General features: G+C 41.4%; 1 protein-coding gene across 3 annotated transcripts in view; it reads right to left on the bottom strand.

The window, feature by feature from the left end:
• Positions 1–1,278: 1,278 nt before the first annotated feature.
• Positions 1,279–17,872, bottom strand: part of phf14 (PHD finger protein 14) — a 121,582-nt gene continuing 104,988 nt past the window's right edge. For all 3 annotated transcript variants that reach the window (XM_083925916.1, XM_083925918.1, XM_083925917.1), the window contains exon 18: positions 1,279–2,165. In XM_083925916.1, coding sequence (XP_083782042.1) covers positions 2,088–2,165 — 78 coding nt within the window. In that variant the 3' untranslated portion in view covers positions 1,279–2,087. The remainder of the gene's footprint in view (positions 2,166–17,872) is intronic.

The raw sequence follows: 17,872 nt of genomic DNA, 5'->3' as shown, positions 1-17,872 counted from the left end.
AGATTACAGCTTTACCAGATGTTCGCATGTAGCTACATGTAGCAGTGTATGTAGAGTCTGTTTTTGTGATTTCTGACCTTCTGCTGGAAAATGTTCAATTGTGTATTTGTATGGTTCAGAAACCTTTATTGTCAGTTTCTCATGGTAAAAATGTACCACTGTACTCCATTCTAGTCAGTCTAATGGGCAAACTACATGGGCCGCGTACATGACGTGACACGACTGCCACAGGATGCCATTATATCCAATTGAAGCTGCTACATGGGCCACAGAGGCTGCTCACCATTTTTCTCTCTCATGGCCTTCCAACAGGTAAAAACTACAGTCTGTGTAGCAGGTGGTAAAGCCTATGCTGCGCACCTGCTCCCCATGTATTTTTGCTGTGCTGTCAGTTGAATGGTGTTAAACTCAAAGTACTGACGTCTGTGCAGTATGCCAGTCTACCTGGGGCTGGTTTCACAAAGATATTTTAGACTAGTCTTTAATGTAAGACCAGTCTTACAGCAACTTTGCTGCTAGATTAGTTTTTACATGTTAGACTATTTTAAGCCTGAAAAGGCTCACCAGGCTAACTGTGGACTAAGAGCCATGTTATTTCGGATGAATTTAGACATCTATCTAAAGCCTGACAAGTAGTTAGATCAAAGCCAAAGTCAATCCGTCAAACAAAGAGTTTGGGGCTCTGTCCCCTCACAGCAAGAGGGTTCCTGGTTGGAAACCCGGCTGGGGCCCTTCTGTGTGGAGTTTGCATGTTCTCCCCATGTCTGTGTGGGTTTTCTCCGGGTTCTCCAGCTTCCTCTCACAGTCCAAAGACATGCAGGTGTTCGGTTCATTGATAATGTTCATTGATGTCTGTCTCTGTTTGTCTCTATGTGGCCTGTGATAGACTGGTGTTTGCCAGGGTGTACCCCGACTCATGCCCAATGAGATGGACTACAAACTGACTACACTAACTGCAAACTATAAGCGGCTTGCACAGTCGACCTATAAGATCTATTTTTGGTGAGGACAGTGGCCTAATTTGGGGTAAAATCTGCCATATTATTATTATTATTATTATTATTAGATATGTGGCAGTAGATTTGATAGAAATAGGCCATGCACATTCGCTGCCTCTGTGGCTTCAGTTCCTTATTAGTTGCTAAACTTTGCCAACAAGTGAGTGATGATTCCCAGGGAGCCTAGAGACCCAATCTAGACCACAGACTACTAGCAGGTCAGAGAACAAGAGAAAAAGAAGAAATAACAAACTAATTTTTACTTTACAAAGTTTGTAAATACAATCTCTGAGTAGCCACATTTCCTAAACATGGAAGATTTTTTTTATTACAAATCCAATGATAAAATAGATTGGTATGTAGCACTTAGATACTGTAAATCAAAGAAAACAAAGTTTATTTTCATCACAAAAAAACAAACCCAATACTTCACACAAGTGTAAATAATTAAGTGTGAAAATAGATATTTTAAATGGGGGGAGTAAGAAGATATGTATGAGATATAAAAATAAAATCCTCCAGTCAAACGTTGAGTGAAATGCGTTGGACGGCGGTGGAAAGCACTTCACTGCTGAAGTCAGATCAGTGTGAGCGATCCTGGCAGGGAGGAAGAAGTGTTCTGTGGACTGGGGGAGAAAAGCTCACCCCCACTCTGCTAGCTTCATGTTGTAAACAGGACACACTGTCTGATGATCATTAGTGTATGAAAATAGATTGTGTGGAAAGTGTCATACATCAGATGGCTGGGCGTCAACAGTCAGACACAGAAGAAAAATAGTGGTGTGTGTGCCCGTGTGGCTGGATGCTTCATGGAAATGTCTGAAATCTGAGAGATATCTTTCCGTCTGTCCAGCCTCATTCATAAAAAGTACAAACTCTACCCTTGAATCTAAAGATATCACCGTTTAAATAGTGTTTTCTAAAATACACCTCTGGTTGCTAAACTATCTGGGGTGGAAGCTAACTGCTGGCTGTCTAGAAACTTTGGGAGGCTAGTAGAAAGTTACGTGTGCTATAGTCTGAACAGAAATGCTAAGCCTGGTGGTGAAGCCACAGAGCAGTGGTGTGTTTGTGTCCTCTCGCTCAGGTTCAGTTTTGAATCTCCTGCTCTGCTGTTTCCTCTTTAACACAGTTATCTTCCTCCAGCTGCTCCTCCTCCTCTTCCTCCTGGAAACACAGGACACATCATACAGTTACCCAAGAAGGCACATTTAAACATGTCAGTGAAAAACTATACTCACCCTTTATGACTTAACCCCCAAGGTGTAATTACTATAACTGTGCGTAATGAATTCTGCTGAACTACAGAAGTATATGAATGTAGTGTTGCTGCCTTTGTCAAGGTTGAAACGACTGAAGTTTGCAGTCTTGAATTGGACTATTGCTGCATAATATCTGCGTTTTGTGTGAAAGAACAAAGAAACATTTGGAAAAAATATACACACAGACACAAAACTCCCCTGGTGTTCAAGACCTTAAGTCGAAAGGTGTGTTCAGAGTGGATGCGATGGCCGTGAGGTACGCAAGATTACACAAAAGTTGATATACAGTAGCGATTACGGGCGATTTGAAGCCAGGTGGTGTGAATCTTATATCAAACGGGATGTGAAAAACACGATGTTGCGTGAAAAAATTTGAACTTTTCAGGTAAATTCGTGTGACATTGTGTCGCGAAAGCCAATCAGCATTGACATTCTCCCTGGTTAGCACTGGCATAATAATAACAATAATTAATGGATTGTATTTTTTATAGCGCCTCTCTCAGTACTCAAGGTGCTTTACAGAGTCCAGGTTCCATTCATTCACACAGACATACATGGTGGTGGTGGTAAACTACGATAGTAGTCACAGCTGCCCTGGGGCAGACTGACAGAAGCGTGGCTGCTAATCAGCACCTACTGCCCCTCTGACCACCTCCACAAACATACAACAGTCATACACATTCACACGAGGCAAGGTGGGTGAAGTGCCGTGCCCAAGGACACGACGACCATGACACGAGTCGCTGTCCCATGTTTAGTCCTGACTCTGGGCACACAGAGCAGACCTGTCCCATGTTTAGTCTTAACTCTGGGCACACAGAGCAGACCTGTCCCATGTTTAGTCCTGACTCTGGGGATACAGAGCAGACCTGTCCCATGTTTAGTCCTGACTCTGGGATGGTGTTACATGATGGATAAGTATCTGCTGTATTTCTCAGCATTAAGGACACCATCAATCCTGACCAAATCTCAAACTTCATTGGCAGAAATTAATTCCCAAACTTGCATGAACCTCCAGCATGCTTCACTCTTGCTGCAGACACTTATTATTGTAACGCTCTGAATGCATTTGATCATTTTATCTACATTGTCGGCATCTATAATACATTCAAGTTCCTTGGGCTCTCCTGATGACTTCGAGAACTCTCATGGTCCTTTACTGCCTCGACTTTAAAATTACTAGTTCCCATCACAAAATTGTTTGTTTTGTTTATTTCTTTTGCGTGAATGCAGCAATCCTGACAAAACATGACGACAACACAAGCCACCCATGACCTGTCGGCCATTTAGCATTCAATTTTCTTTTCTTCGTTTCTCTGTCGATATCCTCATCCCAGCCTCTTTCCTCTTCTTGTCCCCAGAAGTCTGTCCAACCCCCGCTGCATTTAGTTTATCTGAACTTTTTGTTTTACTAACGTTAGCTAACTCCCTCCTCTTTAGTCATTTAGTTTAATCTGAACTTTTGACTTTACTTTACTGATGTTAGCTAACTCCCCCCTCTTTAGTCATTTAGTTTAATCTGAATTTTTGACTTTACTTTACTGATGTTAGCCAACTCCCTCCTCTTTAGTCATTTAGTTTAATCTGAACTTTTGACTTTACTTTACTAACATTAGCTAACTCCCTCCTCTTTAGTCATTTAGTTTAATCTGAATTTTTGACTTTACTTTACTCATGTTAGCTAACTCCCTCCTCTTTAGTCATTTAGTTTAATCTGAACTTTTGACTTTACTTTACTAACGTTAGCTAACTCCCTCCTCTTTAGTCATTTAGTTTAATCTGAACTTTTGACTTTACTTTACTAACGTTAACTAACTCCCTCCTCTTTAGTCGTTTAGTTTGATCTGAACGTTTGACTTTACTTTACAAACGTTAGCTAACTCCCCCCTCTTTAGTCATTTAGTTTAATCTTAACTTTTGACTTTACTTTACTAACGTTAGCTAACTCCCTCCTCTTAAGTCATTTTGTGTAATCTGAACTTTTGACTTTACTAACATTAGCTAACTCCTTCCTCTTTAGTCATTTAATTTAATCTGAACTTTTGACCATACTAACGTTAGCTAACTCCCACCGTTCAGTCTATTTTCCTGCTTTAGCTCCGTTCGTTCTTCTTCTTCTTCCTTGTGTTTTCTGTTGGACGCTCCATTCGTTTCCATGGTTTCTAACGCTGGTTTCACTGCAAACTGCGTTCATCCAATGGGCGTATGAAACGTAATCACGTAGCATTACGGCACAGTGTTCATGGGAAATGTACGAAGTACTGCCACAGGGACAAATGACCAAGAACAGAGGCTTGTATCATGCATGTAATAACTCATATTCTACATCACCGGCCAAACAGGCTGCTAAGTTATTTTTAACACAATTTGAACTCGCATTTGGAGTCTATGGTTTGAAGGCAAAGGGTAGTAACACAAAATATCAATTTGATTTAGATTTTGCTTTTGTTGGCTCACTTTGCATTTTGTAAATTGATCAAAATAAGCAATTATTATTTATATTTTTGAAAGAATTCTTAGATTACGGCATTTTTGCAGAGTAGTGTATGTATATTATGTAAACATGAGTTTTACAGCCAACAAAAAGAAGGTGACACACAGAGAGCAGGAGTCATGGCGGGCCACCCAAGGAGCCAGCTGATTTAGTAAAACAGACAAACTGAAAGTGACAGCGCTGAGAGCTGCAGCAGTGATTAAACGACTCTGACAGATACAATTATCCCCCCTCCAGAGGTTAACAAACACATCTACACACCAGAATGTGCGATCACCAGGTTAGGACCTGCAGCCCACAGCTCCTCATGAATCTACATTCCTCCGGCAGCCTGTTAGCTTCTTATTCTTTGTCAATCACACATGGTTTCACTCCTGTATGTATTCTTTGTGTACTCACATATTTCCTAAATGTTGTAAGCTTTTCCTGGTAGACTCATCTATTCTAGTCGAAGTCTACGGAAAATGTTGATGCTTCAAAAGTACTAAAATCAAACCACACTGTATGTGATTGTTGTCACTTGAGGCAATTCACCAGGGAAGCAGTATTTAATAGTGAAGCATGTGTTCCCTAATTAAAAAGAGAATACATATTTTAACAATAGATTGTGAAAGGGAATTTACTCACAGACTCTTTCAACATCAGACTCCTGGGAGAAATAAGGGACATGGCTATTCATATTTTAGAAAGGACGGACTTTCCTAAGCATCTGGTCTAAAGATTCATTAGGATGTAATTATATGTGGAAAATTAACTTAGCAACTTTATATCAATAGCTCTGATGTTAACTGATGTTATTGCCTGACCCTCAAACACGTATTATCATGAAATGCACATGGATGCACTTTTGTCAGATGTTCATTTCTGACAGTTAAACCTCAAAAGATACAACTCTGAAGGATTTATGATACATCATATTTCAGATGTCCATGCATGTCCCATGTGTCTTCACAATCAGCAGCTATCAGTACCTTCTCTGCACAAAGCTTTCACTTTCATCCACATTTCAACAAAATCAGAAAACACTCGATTTACAGGAATAAAGCCACCAGGCAGTGTACAAATTAAGTTACATTTAATACCTTTAAGGACCTTGTTAAAGACCCTTTCCGTAGATTTGAAGATATTTTTCCACTTTGAATTCTAACTAGTTACATCAGCGACACACTTTAACTTAAATTTACTATACATAGACTGTAAAATGGCATAACTAAACAATTAGGATGAAATAACTCTTTGGGCTGATGTATCAATGAAACATAATTCAGATGGATGTGGTGGATACGGCACAAGGGAATGAAGTGAGTGACCAACCCAGCTGGAAACACGATATTGTTCCCTACAACACACACACATTAATTGCCAGGTTTAATGACAACGACACATCTATTGATATGCAAATAGAGTTAAATGGTGTTTCTACATCCAACAAGGCTGGTGCATCTGTGCCCAGCTCCATAATGACTGAGATTTTTAGAGCAGAATCAGGCATAAGTGCGTCTTTGTGTTTTTGCATGTGGAAAGACCTGCTGTCTCTGTCCACTAGCGGCTTTTTGGCTAACACTTAGGCCCTGTTTACACAAGAACGCTCACGTCAACGTTTTTTTTTGTGTAAAGGGGTAAAAACTCAAAAGTGTGCTCTGATCTGCCCATGCTGGCTCACATCGAGTGCATATTTACGTAACATCCATGTACAGAGATGAGGTAAACAACAACAAACATGTGGGACTGTTTCCATCAGTCGGACATTCAAGTGTCCTGGGTGGAGCCGAGGCGGTTGGGAGGCTGTAGACCGTGCTGCAGATCCTTGTCACACTGTACAGCGTCGTGCTTCTCTGCTGTCTGTCACCGTATGGACGCAGATTTCCCCCCAAAGACGCTCGTATAAATGCGGAATAAAAAGTGAGAACGCAACGCCACTTTGCGTTTCCTGTCTAGATCGTCTCTGTCTAAACAGGGCCTTAGCATGTTGGTGGCATTAAAACCAACTGAGACCACACTTATTGTCTTCTGATACACAGAGTAGTAACATTAAAAAGTGGGCAAATGAGGCTTCATTAAGCTTCATGAAGCCTTTTCTTTATTGTCCACTAGAATGCACTCTTTGTTGGGTTGAAAGCACACTGAATTACCATTGTTGAGCCTTTTTCTTTAAACTAAGCGCTCTATCAAAAAAGCCAACCAATGGTTCATAAAGCTTCATTTGCCCATCACTTACGTTAAGTATTTTGGTTATTTCAATAGACACACTCCTTTTCCCTCCAAACAGTTGTCCAAAAACTTGTACTATCACATTAGACTGATAGCTTAACACGTAAAGGGACCTTTCCTTAACGTTTTCAAGCAGCTGTTGGTCAGCCAGTCAGCAAATGATCTTTTCAGATGACATCAGCATAATTCCATAATTAACTACACAGAGTCCCAATACACAACCACGCCATGTTTAATTTCACACAAACTTTAGCATACTGTGCCTTTGGACAGATATATGTATTTAAAATAATCTACAAAATGCAATACCTTAGAAAATGGGGTTCAAGCCTTTTGAATACTTTTTAAGGTCCTTAATTGTTGCTCAAAGATTTATCAACTTTTAACATTTTTAAGTCCCTGCTGGCACCATGGTGCACATGCACCTGGAGATATATAATAATCAGGATTACTCACACAACTGGACGATGTGTCCTTTTTTCCCCCCATATATACTGTTTTTTGTTGGCTTTGGACTAATTGAAATGAAGAAATATGCTACGTGGTGTTATTTCAGCTAATTTGCTGGGGCCGTTGGGTTTAGCTAACCTGACAATCGCCAGAGACTTTCCTTCCGCCTTGCTTCCATCTTGACTCCACCTAGGTCCACTCAACCATCTGGGATCGCTTCATTGCACAGGGATTTTAGGGTCCGCAAAAAAGGGTCAGGTCAATCACGACCGCTGGGCGGGGTTTTATAGATGTGACGTAGTGGAGAAGCGACTGTTTGTGATTCAGACAAAAATGGTGGCTTGCATCAAGGAAGCAGACGTCAACAGGGATTCTGCTATTTTATCCGTGTTGTCCAATCTAGAGAATCTTTCTTACAGCCTTACAGGTTGGTTTCGATGAGAGTGGTTGAAGTAGCACGTCAATAAAGATGATGGACAAGTGGTTTACCCAATCATATGCAAGGCCCAGCCTCCTGAAATCGCTTCCCAGTCCAGCGAACCAAGATGGATGAGGGAAGCAAAGTGGAATTAAATTCATCTGCCGAGAGTCAGGTTAGGGTTTAGCAGCTCCTCTAACTTTTTAGCTGAGTAAACAGTCATGTCAGGATACTAAGGTAGAAAACAAGATATATGTTTATCTTTCAAGTTTAGTGTATTTCATACTTAAAGGTTGAATATGGAGAATGAGCAGAACACCGCCATCTAGTGTCTCAAGGTCGTAGTCGCAACAACAAAATATAAAAATAATTCCAGCAGTTGGGTTGCCAGGTTCGTTGCCCAGCAGCCTACAGGAGACCGGAGTCTGTTTGAACCCATACCCTCTGGCAAATTGCACCATAAAAACAAGTATAAATATATTTTTTAATGGAAAAGCAATACTTGCATTCTGTACCCCTCAAAAACGCCACATGGGTGTATTATTATTATTTTTTAATATAGCTTTTAATAAAGATTCTACATATTCAAGCTTTAAACTACAAAAGACGAATGCATCCATAAGCACTTGAATATCAATTGTTTAGATGATTTAAAACGGTAAACATTATATTTCTTAGTGTTTCACTCTGACAGGCAGGGGGGGTTCCTCGCCAGCACTGAGCACTGATGGGATAACTGGGCTGTCTTTACTGGTGAAAATGATGATTCCTGGCAATCTCTCATGCTGAAGCCTTTAGTAAACATACATGTGTGAGACCATCATGTAAACCACCGTTTGATAATGCAGATTGAAATTTAAAGTGTCACATACAGTAAGATGAAGATGAGTGTGGGATGTGCGGAGCTATTTGCAGAAGTTGCTGGGCACGTGTGGAAACAGTAAATTAAGGTCAGGGTTAATGCAAAGGATGGCCCATATATTATCTCTTCACTAACAGGAACCTTGTCTGTACCTCTGGAGTGGTCTTGATATGCAGTCTTCCCTGGAGAAAAATGTGTTACTTTTTCCTGAACTCAGGATACTTTCTGGTGCCTGTCCATAGGGCTGATATAAATCTAGCTGTGGGGTGACACCTCATGAACTCCGCCATCGTATACACTTGTGCCATCCACCAAATCTCCCTGACAAGCCTGCCAATTTTCCAATTACCTGTGGCGCCATCCGTTATCAGAGGGCCAGTCAGCTCTTAAATGGGAAACAAGAGGGGAGGAGGGGCCAGCGCATGCTAACTATCTCATAAAGCCAGGGATGTGCCTCCTGTGCCTCCTCCACTGATTTAGTGTGTGTCCCTGGGGAGCATAGTGACACCAGTCCTCCTGGCCTCTCAGGGCCTTCAAAGGATTCCTCATGTGCTCCTTATCCTCCCCACTCCGACCCCTCAGCCACCTATCACACCTGTCTCTGCCTGAGGCAAGGCAGACAGGCGTCAGAGCTCCAGAGCTTCTCTGTTGCTGGTATTAACCTATGTCTGTCTGCCTGCGGAGCCGCCTCCTCCTCCACTCTGGGTAGGAGGGCAACAGCGATCAGCAATCTTCATCTGTTTTCATGTTTCTTTGAATCTCAGTGAAACGCTGTGCTCGAAGTGATACTACAGCTGTAGATTGCCTTCCGTTAGGGCCCACTCCTCATTTATCTGCCTTTAAGGCTTATGAAGTGAGTCTACAGAAATTGCCTTTGCAGCGTGCAATTTAAGGTGTCAGAGAGATGGAAAAGACTAGCTGTTAGTCATATTTGAGATGCACATGTCACCTGGGGAACATCTTAAGAGTTGTTTGGGGAGGGCTGTAAGCTCCTGTTAGGAGAATGTGAAGAGCAGTCAGTCATTCCATGTGTCGTAGCATCATTATTCTGTGCTGATACCTATGCTGCAATTAACATCTTAACCTTTCTGCGAATGAAGCATTTTTTAAAGCTGCATTCACTGACTCCTTAGCCAAAGTCAAAAACAATAAAATTTAGCGATATTGTAGAATTAAAAACGGCACAAATAATGTTCAGAGCAAAAAATAATTTATAACCTGGTAATTTACCAAAACTATTCTTCAAAATAAGAGGGGGTCATAATCTGAGGGGGAATATCGATTTGAAAACTGTTATTGTGCGTACCACAATAAAAAGTTTCTGTATTTCAATCAGGCGGGTAAGACTATGGAACAGTGTGAGTGTGGAGTTGAGGCAATGTGCAAGTCTGATTCAGTTTAAAAGTTTGTTTATAGAAGGCCTTTTCATAACGTACAGAGAGGAAGAAGGAAACCTTAATCACAGATTATAAAGAGAAAGAAAAAAAATGTCTAAACTGTATATTATGAAATAGATTTTCTAATTTCTAGCAGGGAGACAGGTCTGCTCTCTGTCCTAGAGTCAGGACTAAACATGGGACAGGTCTGCTCTGTGTCCCAGAGTCAGGACTAAAAATGGGACAGGTCTGCTCTGTGTCCCCAGAGTCAGGACTAAACATGGGACAGGTCTGCTCTGTGTCCCAGAGTCAGGACTAAACATTGGACAGGTCTGCTCTGTGTCCCCAGAGTCAGGACTAAACATGGGACAGATCTGCTCTGTGTCCCCAGAGTCAGGACTAAACATGGGACAGGTCTGCTCCGTGTTCCCAGAGTCAGGACTAAACATGGGACAGGTCTGCTCTGTGTCCCCAGAGTCAGGACTAAGCATGGGACAGGTCTGCTCCGTGTCTCCAGAGTCAGGACTAAATATGGGACAGATCTGCTCTGTGTCCCCAGAGTCAGGACTAAACATGGGACAGGTCTGCTCCGTGTTCCCAGAGTCAGGACTAAACATGGGACAGGTCTGCTCTGTGTCCCCAGAGTCAGGACTAAACATGGGACAGGTCTGCTCCGTGTCTCCAGAGTCAGGACTAAACATGGGACAGGTCTGCTCCGTGTCCCCAGAGTCAGGACTAAACATGGGACAGGTCTGCTCTGTGTCCCCAGAGTCAGGACTAAACATGGGACAGGTCTGCTCTGTGTCCCCAGAGTCAGGACTAAACATGGGACAGATCTGCTCCGTGTCCCCAGAGTCAGGACTAAACATGGGACAGGTCTGCTCTGTGTCCCCAGAGTCAGGACTAAACATGGAACAGGTCTGCTCCGTGTCCCCAGAGTCAGGACTAAACATGAGACAGGCCTGCTCCGTGTCCCCAGAGTCAGGACTATACATGGGACAGGTCTGCTCTGTGTCCCCAGAGTCAGGACTAAACATGGGACAGGTCTGCTTTGTGTCCCCAGAGTCAGGACTAAACATGGCACAGGTCTGCTCTGTGTCCCCAGAGTCAGGACTAAACATGGGACAGGTCTGCTCTGTGTCCCCAGAGTCAGGACTTAACATGGGACAGTTCCGCTCTGTGTCCCCAGAGTCAGGACTAAACATGGGACAGGTCCGTTCTGTGTCCCCAGAGTCAGGACTAAACATGGGACAGGTATGCTCTGTGTCCCCAGAGTCAGGACTTAACATGGGAAAGGTCTGCTCCGTGTCCCCAGAGTCACGACTAAACATGGGACAGGTCTGCTTTGTGTGCCCAGAGTCAGGACTAAACATGGGACAGGTCTGCCCTGTGTCCCCAGAGTCAGGACTAAACATAGGACAGGTCTGCTCTGTGTCCCCAGAGTCAGGACTTAACATGGGACAGGTCCGCTCTGTGTCCCCAAAGTCAGGACTAAACATGGGACAGGTCCGCTCTGTGTCCCCAGAGTCAGGACTAAACATGGGACAGGTCTGCTCTGTGTCCCCAGAGTCAGGACTTAACATGGGACAGGTCTGCTCCGTGTCCCCAGAGTCAGGACTAAACATGGGACAGGTCTGCTCTGTGTCCCCAGAGCCAGGACTAAACATGGGACAGGTCTGCTCTGTGTCCCCAGAGTCAGAACTAAACATGGGACAGGTCTGCTCTGTGTCCCCAGAGTCAGAACTAAACATGGGACAGGCCTGCTCTGTGTCCCCAGAGTCAGGACTAAACATGGGACAGGTCTGCTCTGTGTCCCCGGAGTCAGGACTAAACATGGGACAGGTCTGTCAGGTGTCTGTTTGCGATGCTTTCCAGTCAACTAAATAATCCATTAAACTGCCTGTACTACACTCTAACTTCCATTACATGTCTTGCAATGATCTTTTACTTATATTAGTCAAATGTAATTTTATATGTTTTCCGACACTTTTCATTTAATTTGAATAATTTTACTCGTCCAGTGTTTTTAAATGTCATTTTATATGGGTTTCTTTCCAATGCTTTTAATGTTTTATGTAAAGCACTTTGAATTACCTTGTTGTTGAATTGTGCTATACAAATAAACTTGCCTTGCCATACACATGTGCCAATATACTACCAATCCCTGGGAAATTTTAACATGTCCTTCAAATGTAGTATTTTGTTGAGTTTTCAGGGGAGCCCATGTTTTTTTTAGATATGGAATTCCAAATGTCAAAAAATTAAGCAAATTAAATAACTATAAATACAAAAAATATATAAATTAAACAAAGATATTCTAAATATGAGAATATTTAAACACAACTCAACTCATTAGGTTGAAATGTTATTTTCATAGTTTATTTGGACATTTTAATTTCACTGTAGCAATTTTATTATATTTTAAAATGTGTCTTTTTTATATAGCTTTTACAGCTTTTATTTCTAATTCCATTTTTGACAATTATATTTTCATTTCACAATTAAAATATTCCTGAATATATGACTGAAAAATATTCCGTAATGATTTGCTCTTGGACTGATAATATGGATAATGAAGAAAAAACGATGGTGAGGAATTGGAGGTCGAATGTTTCGCAATCTTCTCTCTTGTGATTTGTGGGCGTCTTTGATACAAACTGCGTATACGGTATGTGATGAATACATAATCAATCGAACGGCATCATATCCATCGCAAGATCCTGTTTTTGGATAATAGCTGTAATTATTACTCTAACCCTAATATTATCTGTCTGTGTTGAAGATGTGTGTCTTATTCTTGTATTCAAATGTGTAGCATGTATCAAAGCTGAGCTCCAGCCACTGATCCAGAGAAAGAGGACAGAGGGGACTTAAAGCGGCGATGTTCTGCCTCCTCCAGTTCTCTTGCTGTGGACTACAGGTTGAGGTATGGAGCTGTGTTTTGCATCAGTGACCCCTGCTCGAAACGTTTGCTTTGTTTAGAGCGAAGAGGCAGACGCTCCCCCTCCGTAAGGGGGCCTGCGGTAGCTGATGGGCTCTGGCACTGTGGGATATCTCCATCACTTCCCTCTGGGGAAATGAGCGAGAGGAGGAGAGTGGCTTTCCATAGGCTGGCAGGCCCTCTGGCACTAACATGTACTGTACATATATGATAATGAAATGCCACATTTTTCATTCCAGTTGAGGTGGTGTTTTAAAGGGCAGGAGCAGAGCGTCGTCTCTATGTGATGCAGGGAGGAGGACGGCTCAGACTTAGCCCTAGGAGGCAACAAAGAACGGTCCAGCTCTAACACTGCTCAGCCTCACATCCCTGCTGCTCGCACCATTAATTGCATCCCCTAAGCGCACACACGCACACGCACACACACACACACACACACACACACACACACACACACACACACACACACACACACACACACACACACACACACACACACACACACACACACACACACACACACACGCACACACACACACACACACACACACACACACACACCCTCTGCAATCAACCTCATAAACTTGGATTAAATTTACGCTGTTAAGGAATCATAATGTACAACACAGCATGTACTTTAATAAGCTTTGCCTTCCTTTATCAAGCTTATTGCAGCCCTCTAAAGAATTAGCAGTTAATTAGTGTGACTGATTTTCTTATCATGTTTTCTGCTTTCACTGTATTTATTTATGAGTGTGTCTTACACCGCACTATGTCTGTATGCGGGAGAGGCTCTGCTCTACAGTGTCCCTCACAGTTAGATAAATGTTGTGCAGATAACGCTGCTAACAGAAGGGGGGAAGGCGCAACCGTCAAGCTTTAAATTAAACTTCATGGAAACAGTAGGGTTACACCAGTTCAACCTTCTTTTAAGAATGATAAATGATGATTTAAAAAAAAAATCAAATAAGATGTGCAGTGAAACTCAGTGATGATGCACAATTTGAATGAAACCCTAGGTTAACATTTTCATAAAAGATTAAAGGCCTCTACACACTGTGATCAATGCAAATATTTCTGAAGAGACGTCAATTTTTTCTAAATGATAAAACAATATTGTAGCTCCGTAGTCTGATTCAAGACAGCAAACCTTACTCCTTTCATCCTTATCAAAAGCAGCGCAGCACCTCACATCACTGGTGTGAAGGCTTAAATGATCACTGGCAAAAAAATAAGCCCATAACAAACACTGGTTCACCCTCAAACACTTCCATCTAAACGGATAAATAACAGGGCAGTAGTCACAGTAAACTGACTTGACTCATGGTCCACTTACTGTTTCAAGGTTTTCAGTCACATGGCATGGTCTAAACAAATCTCAAAATAATGTAGTCATTTCGCGAAACTCAACTCATTAGTTTCAAATATTATTTTCACAGTAACAGAGTCTTTTATTTATATTTCACAGCAGCAATCTTTTTATATGAAAATGTCCCTTTTTGATAGCTTTTACTGCATTTATTCCACAATTACATATCTGCCAATTCCACTTTCATTTCATAATTTGCATATTCATTGAGACATTCCTGAATACAGGATTTTTTAAAGACACTTTCGGCGCCCTCTGGTTAATGTTAATAAAATCAATAAATCTCAACTCAACTTGTCAGGTTTCTTTTTTATGTGGGTGCTATGCCTTTTCTTAGTGATACATTTTATTACTATTTGTAATACTGTAGTAATAGTTGTTAAACTATTGATTGACTGATCATTTATAAATTATTGTTTAAAACTTTAATACGTTTAATAAATTGCATTTATATCTCAGTCAGGTGCACAGTACAAACTGGATTCACAGTGCATTTGAAAAATGTCCGTATTGCACACCGGTCAACTCTACATAGGTTATGATTATGATGACATGTACAGTTTGTGAGTCATATATAATAAAGCATGTATGTGTCACCAGTGCCTCCAATTACATGTGTAACTCTATACATAATAACAAAAATATTATAAATTATTATTCTGAATAATTATTCAATTAACATGAGTCCCTTTAGAAATCAGACACACTTTCTTCAGGAAAGGCTTCTATAGTCTGTAGTGTCTTATTTATGTATTTAATATTGGCCTTTCTGGGGTTCCGTACTTAAGTCTGCTAACTAGTTTTACCAGCAACAGCACAGCAGCAGGTGTAAAGCCTGCAGATTACTATAGGGACTAAAAACACTCACAATATTTACATTGTAGTGTTCATATTATCATACTTCTACTATGACTGATAAATTGTTGTTATTGTTGTATTGACCTGCAGGCATGTGGCCTCTTCTCGGCACTTGAAAATGATGTTAGTTGAGCGTAGTCTTCCGTTTTTTCCTCGGAAAAATTATCATTTTAATAACATTTAATAAAGACAATAGCACCTACGGTAGAAGCACATTTGAGAGGGTGTGTGTGTGTGTGTGTGTGTGCGTGTGTGTGTGTGTGCGCGCGTCTGGTATCTTGTTGCCATTTAAGAGATGACACAATTGTAGCAGGTCATAAACAGCGGCTTCATTAGTCTGTTCAGGCAGTGCGTTACGCGCTACATTTAACCACCTCTGCCCCCAGCACTTCTCCTGCAGCTCTGCTCCTCAGCACCCACAAACCAGTCACTACAAAGAGCACAATTAAATTTCATGACTGCGCATATTTGCAATTCCCATTTCATTTATTACAAAGGGCATTCTATAATGTCCCATATTTTTTCTCTCCAAGAAACGTATTTCCATTTTAGTGAGGCATGACTGATACCGAGGTGAAGTTAACAGGCAACGTCTAATTTAATCAGAGGTAAAATTCACAAGCAAGTTTTTCTTTTTATCGCCTCGTCGGATAACTACAGATGCCTGCTGGAAGAGGATATACAGTCAGGGGAGGAAGAGCTGCTTTCTCTCAGTTTTTCAATTTGAAGCTCTTAGAATAAAGCAGAGAATTGTAAATCGATCAGAGTGCTCGGGCACTGTGGGGAACTGTGTATCTTGGCTTTATTTCTGAACAAGGCTGGGAACAGACAACAAGTCTAAAAGAAAGTGCCAGAGATATCTTCAGACTAAGTAGTGAATGTGTTCTACATGGCAGAATGAGTTCTACACAGAGTATTCAGCGCAGGTTCCCCCAAAACTAGTACACAAATGAGAATGACAATGGATCATCCACAACATTATAGAGAACACACGCGTTTCCCCTAGAGCCATATGTGGAAGTTTCACCACACATACTGTACTACAAAAATCCATCATGAAACATTAAAAATATTCATTTGGATTTTCAGAATTCTCATCCATACTTATGAAATATCATTACACGTTGCACGTGCACTATAATTTGATACTTGTGCCATTTATTTTTTGGCATGTAAAAACCTTGAGCATACAGTATAACTGGTCTGCTTAAAAACCAAAATCACTGAAGACCATCAGTGCGTTTACATGCACAGCAGTATTAGTAGTAGCAGTAGTACCAAAAATGGCCTTACCCAGGTTAAGTAATAATCGGATTATTGAAGTTCTATACATGAGAGGGGTTGAATGGGAAAATGACGGAGTAACTCTGGACATATTATGGCTTTATTTTCAAGTTGACCTTTGTGGAAATCACAAACGTCAGACTTTTGGACAGAATTACGACAGAAACAGGTCTTCTTGGTAGAGATGTTTCTTGCCATCTATTGTTGTTGTTTTTTTTTGAGTTTTTGCCGCCGTTTCTTCCTGGTTTATTCTATTTCTGGGTCAGAAACCACTACCGCAGAGTGGGGAGTTATAACCCCCAGCACATGCGCAAATGCGAAACCCAATGTTTCTCTGATTAAGCTGTTTACATGAATGAATACCCCAATTACTAAAGAAGTTCTCTAGGTCTGTTAACCGGGGTATGAGAACTAAGATTTAACCAGGGGTACGGTGTTTACATTATGTTTGAGAAACCAGAGTATGCCCTTAACCCAATTATAATCGGTAATCGGGTTTTTAAACTGCATGTAAACGCAATGACTGAAAGAGTTTACCAGTAGTAATACTGTGTGCTTGCTAGCTGGGTACTTTCTGCAGAAGTTGGGTAATGTGGCTGGAAAAAAGGCCCCAGGCTATCCCCTGTAAACCGGTCCACAGTGGTATTAGAAACTCAGAGCTCCACAAAAGGAGACTGATTTCCTTCTTTGTTCTGGATGTAATTTCTACAGTAAAAAACATGTGTAATACATATGAAGTACAGCGCATTACATTTCATAGGTTTATGTACGAAAAAGTGAATGAGGATAGCTTGAGATAACTAAAGCCACTTCTGGGCGGCTGTGGCTTGGTGGCAGAGTGGGTCGTCCTCTGTTCGAGAAATTGGTGGTTCGATCCCCATCTCACCCCGGTCCACATGTCGAAGTGTCCTTGGGCAAGACACTGAACCACGAATTGCTCCCCGTGCTGCGCATGGGTGTGTAAATGTGGTGCGAATGGTTAGATCAGATTAGATGGTATGTAGATGTCCACTGCCATCAGGGTGAATGTCTGTGTGAATGGGTGAATGTGACAGACACTGTGAAGCGCCTTGAGTAGTCAGATGACTAGAAAGGCGCTAAGTACAAGTCCATTTACCGTTTACCATTCTGGGAAAAAGGTAATGGCAAGCCAGGATAAAAATCGGTTTAATGTGCTATCTGTCCGTCCTTGGTCAAAGATGATTTGTAAGGAATAATAAATGGATATCACTGAAATCAAACCATTGAAAAAAAGATGAAGCACCAAAATATAACACTGTCTTTAGTCTCATGTCTATTAGTGCAAGTCATACACTCATTGGTCCATTTTATGCATAAGTTGCGGCAAG

The sequence above is a fragment of the Echiichthys vipera genome (genome assembly GCF_963691815.1).
Source record: "Echiichthys vipera genome assembly, chromosome: 13".
Classification (NCBI taxonomy): domain Eukaryota; kingdom Metazoa; phylum Chordata; class Actinopteri; order Perciformes; family Trachinidae; genus Echiichthys; species Echiichthys vipera.
Note: the sequence above shows the minus strand (reverse complement) of the source record. Positions and strands in the feature narration are given on the sequence as shown.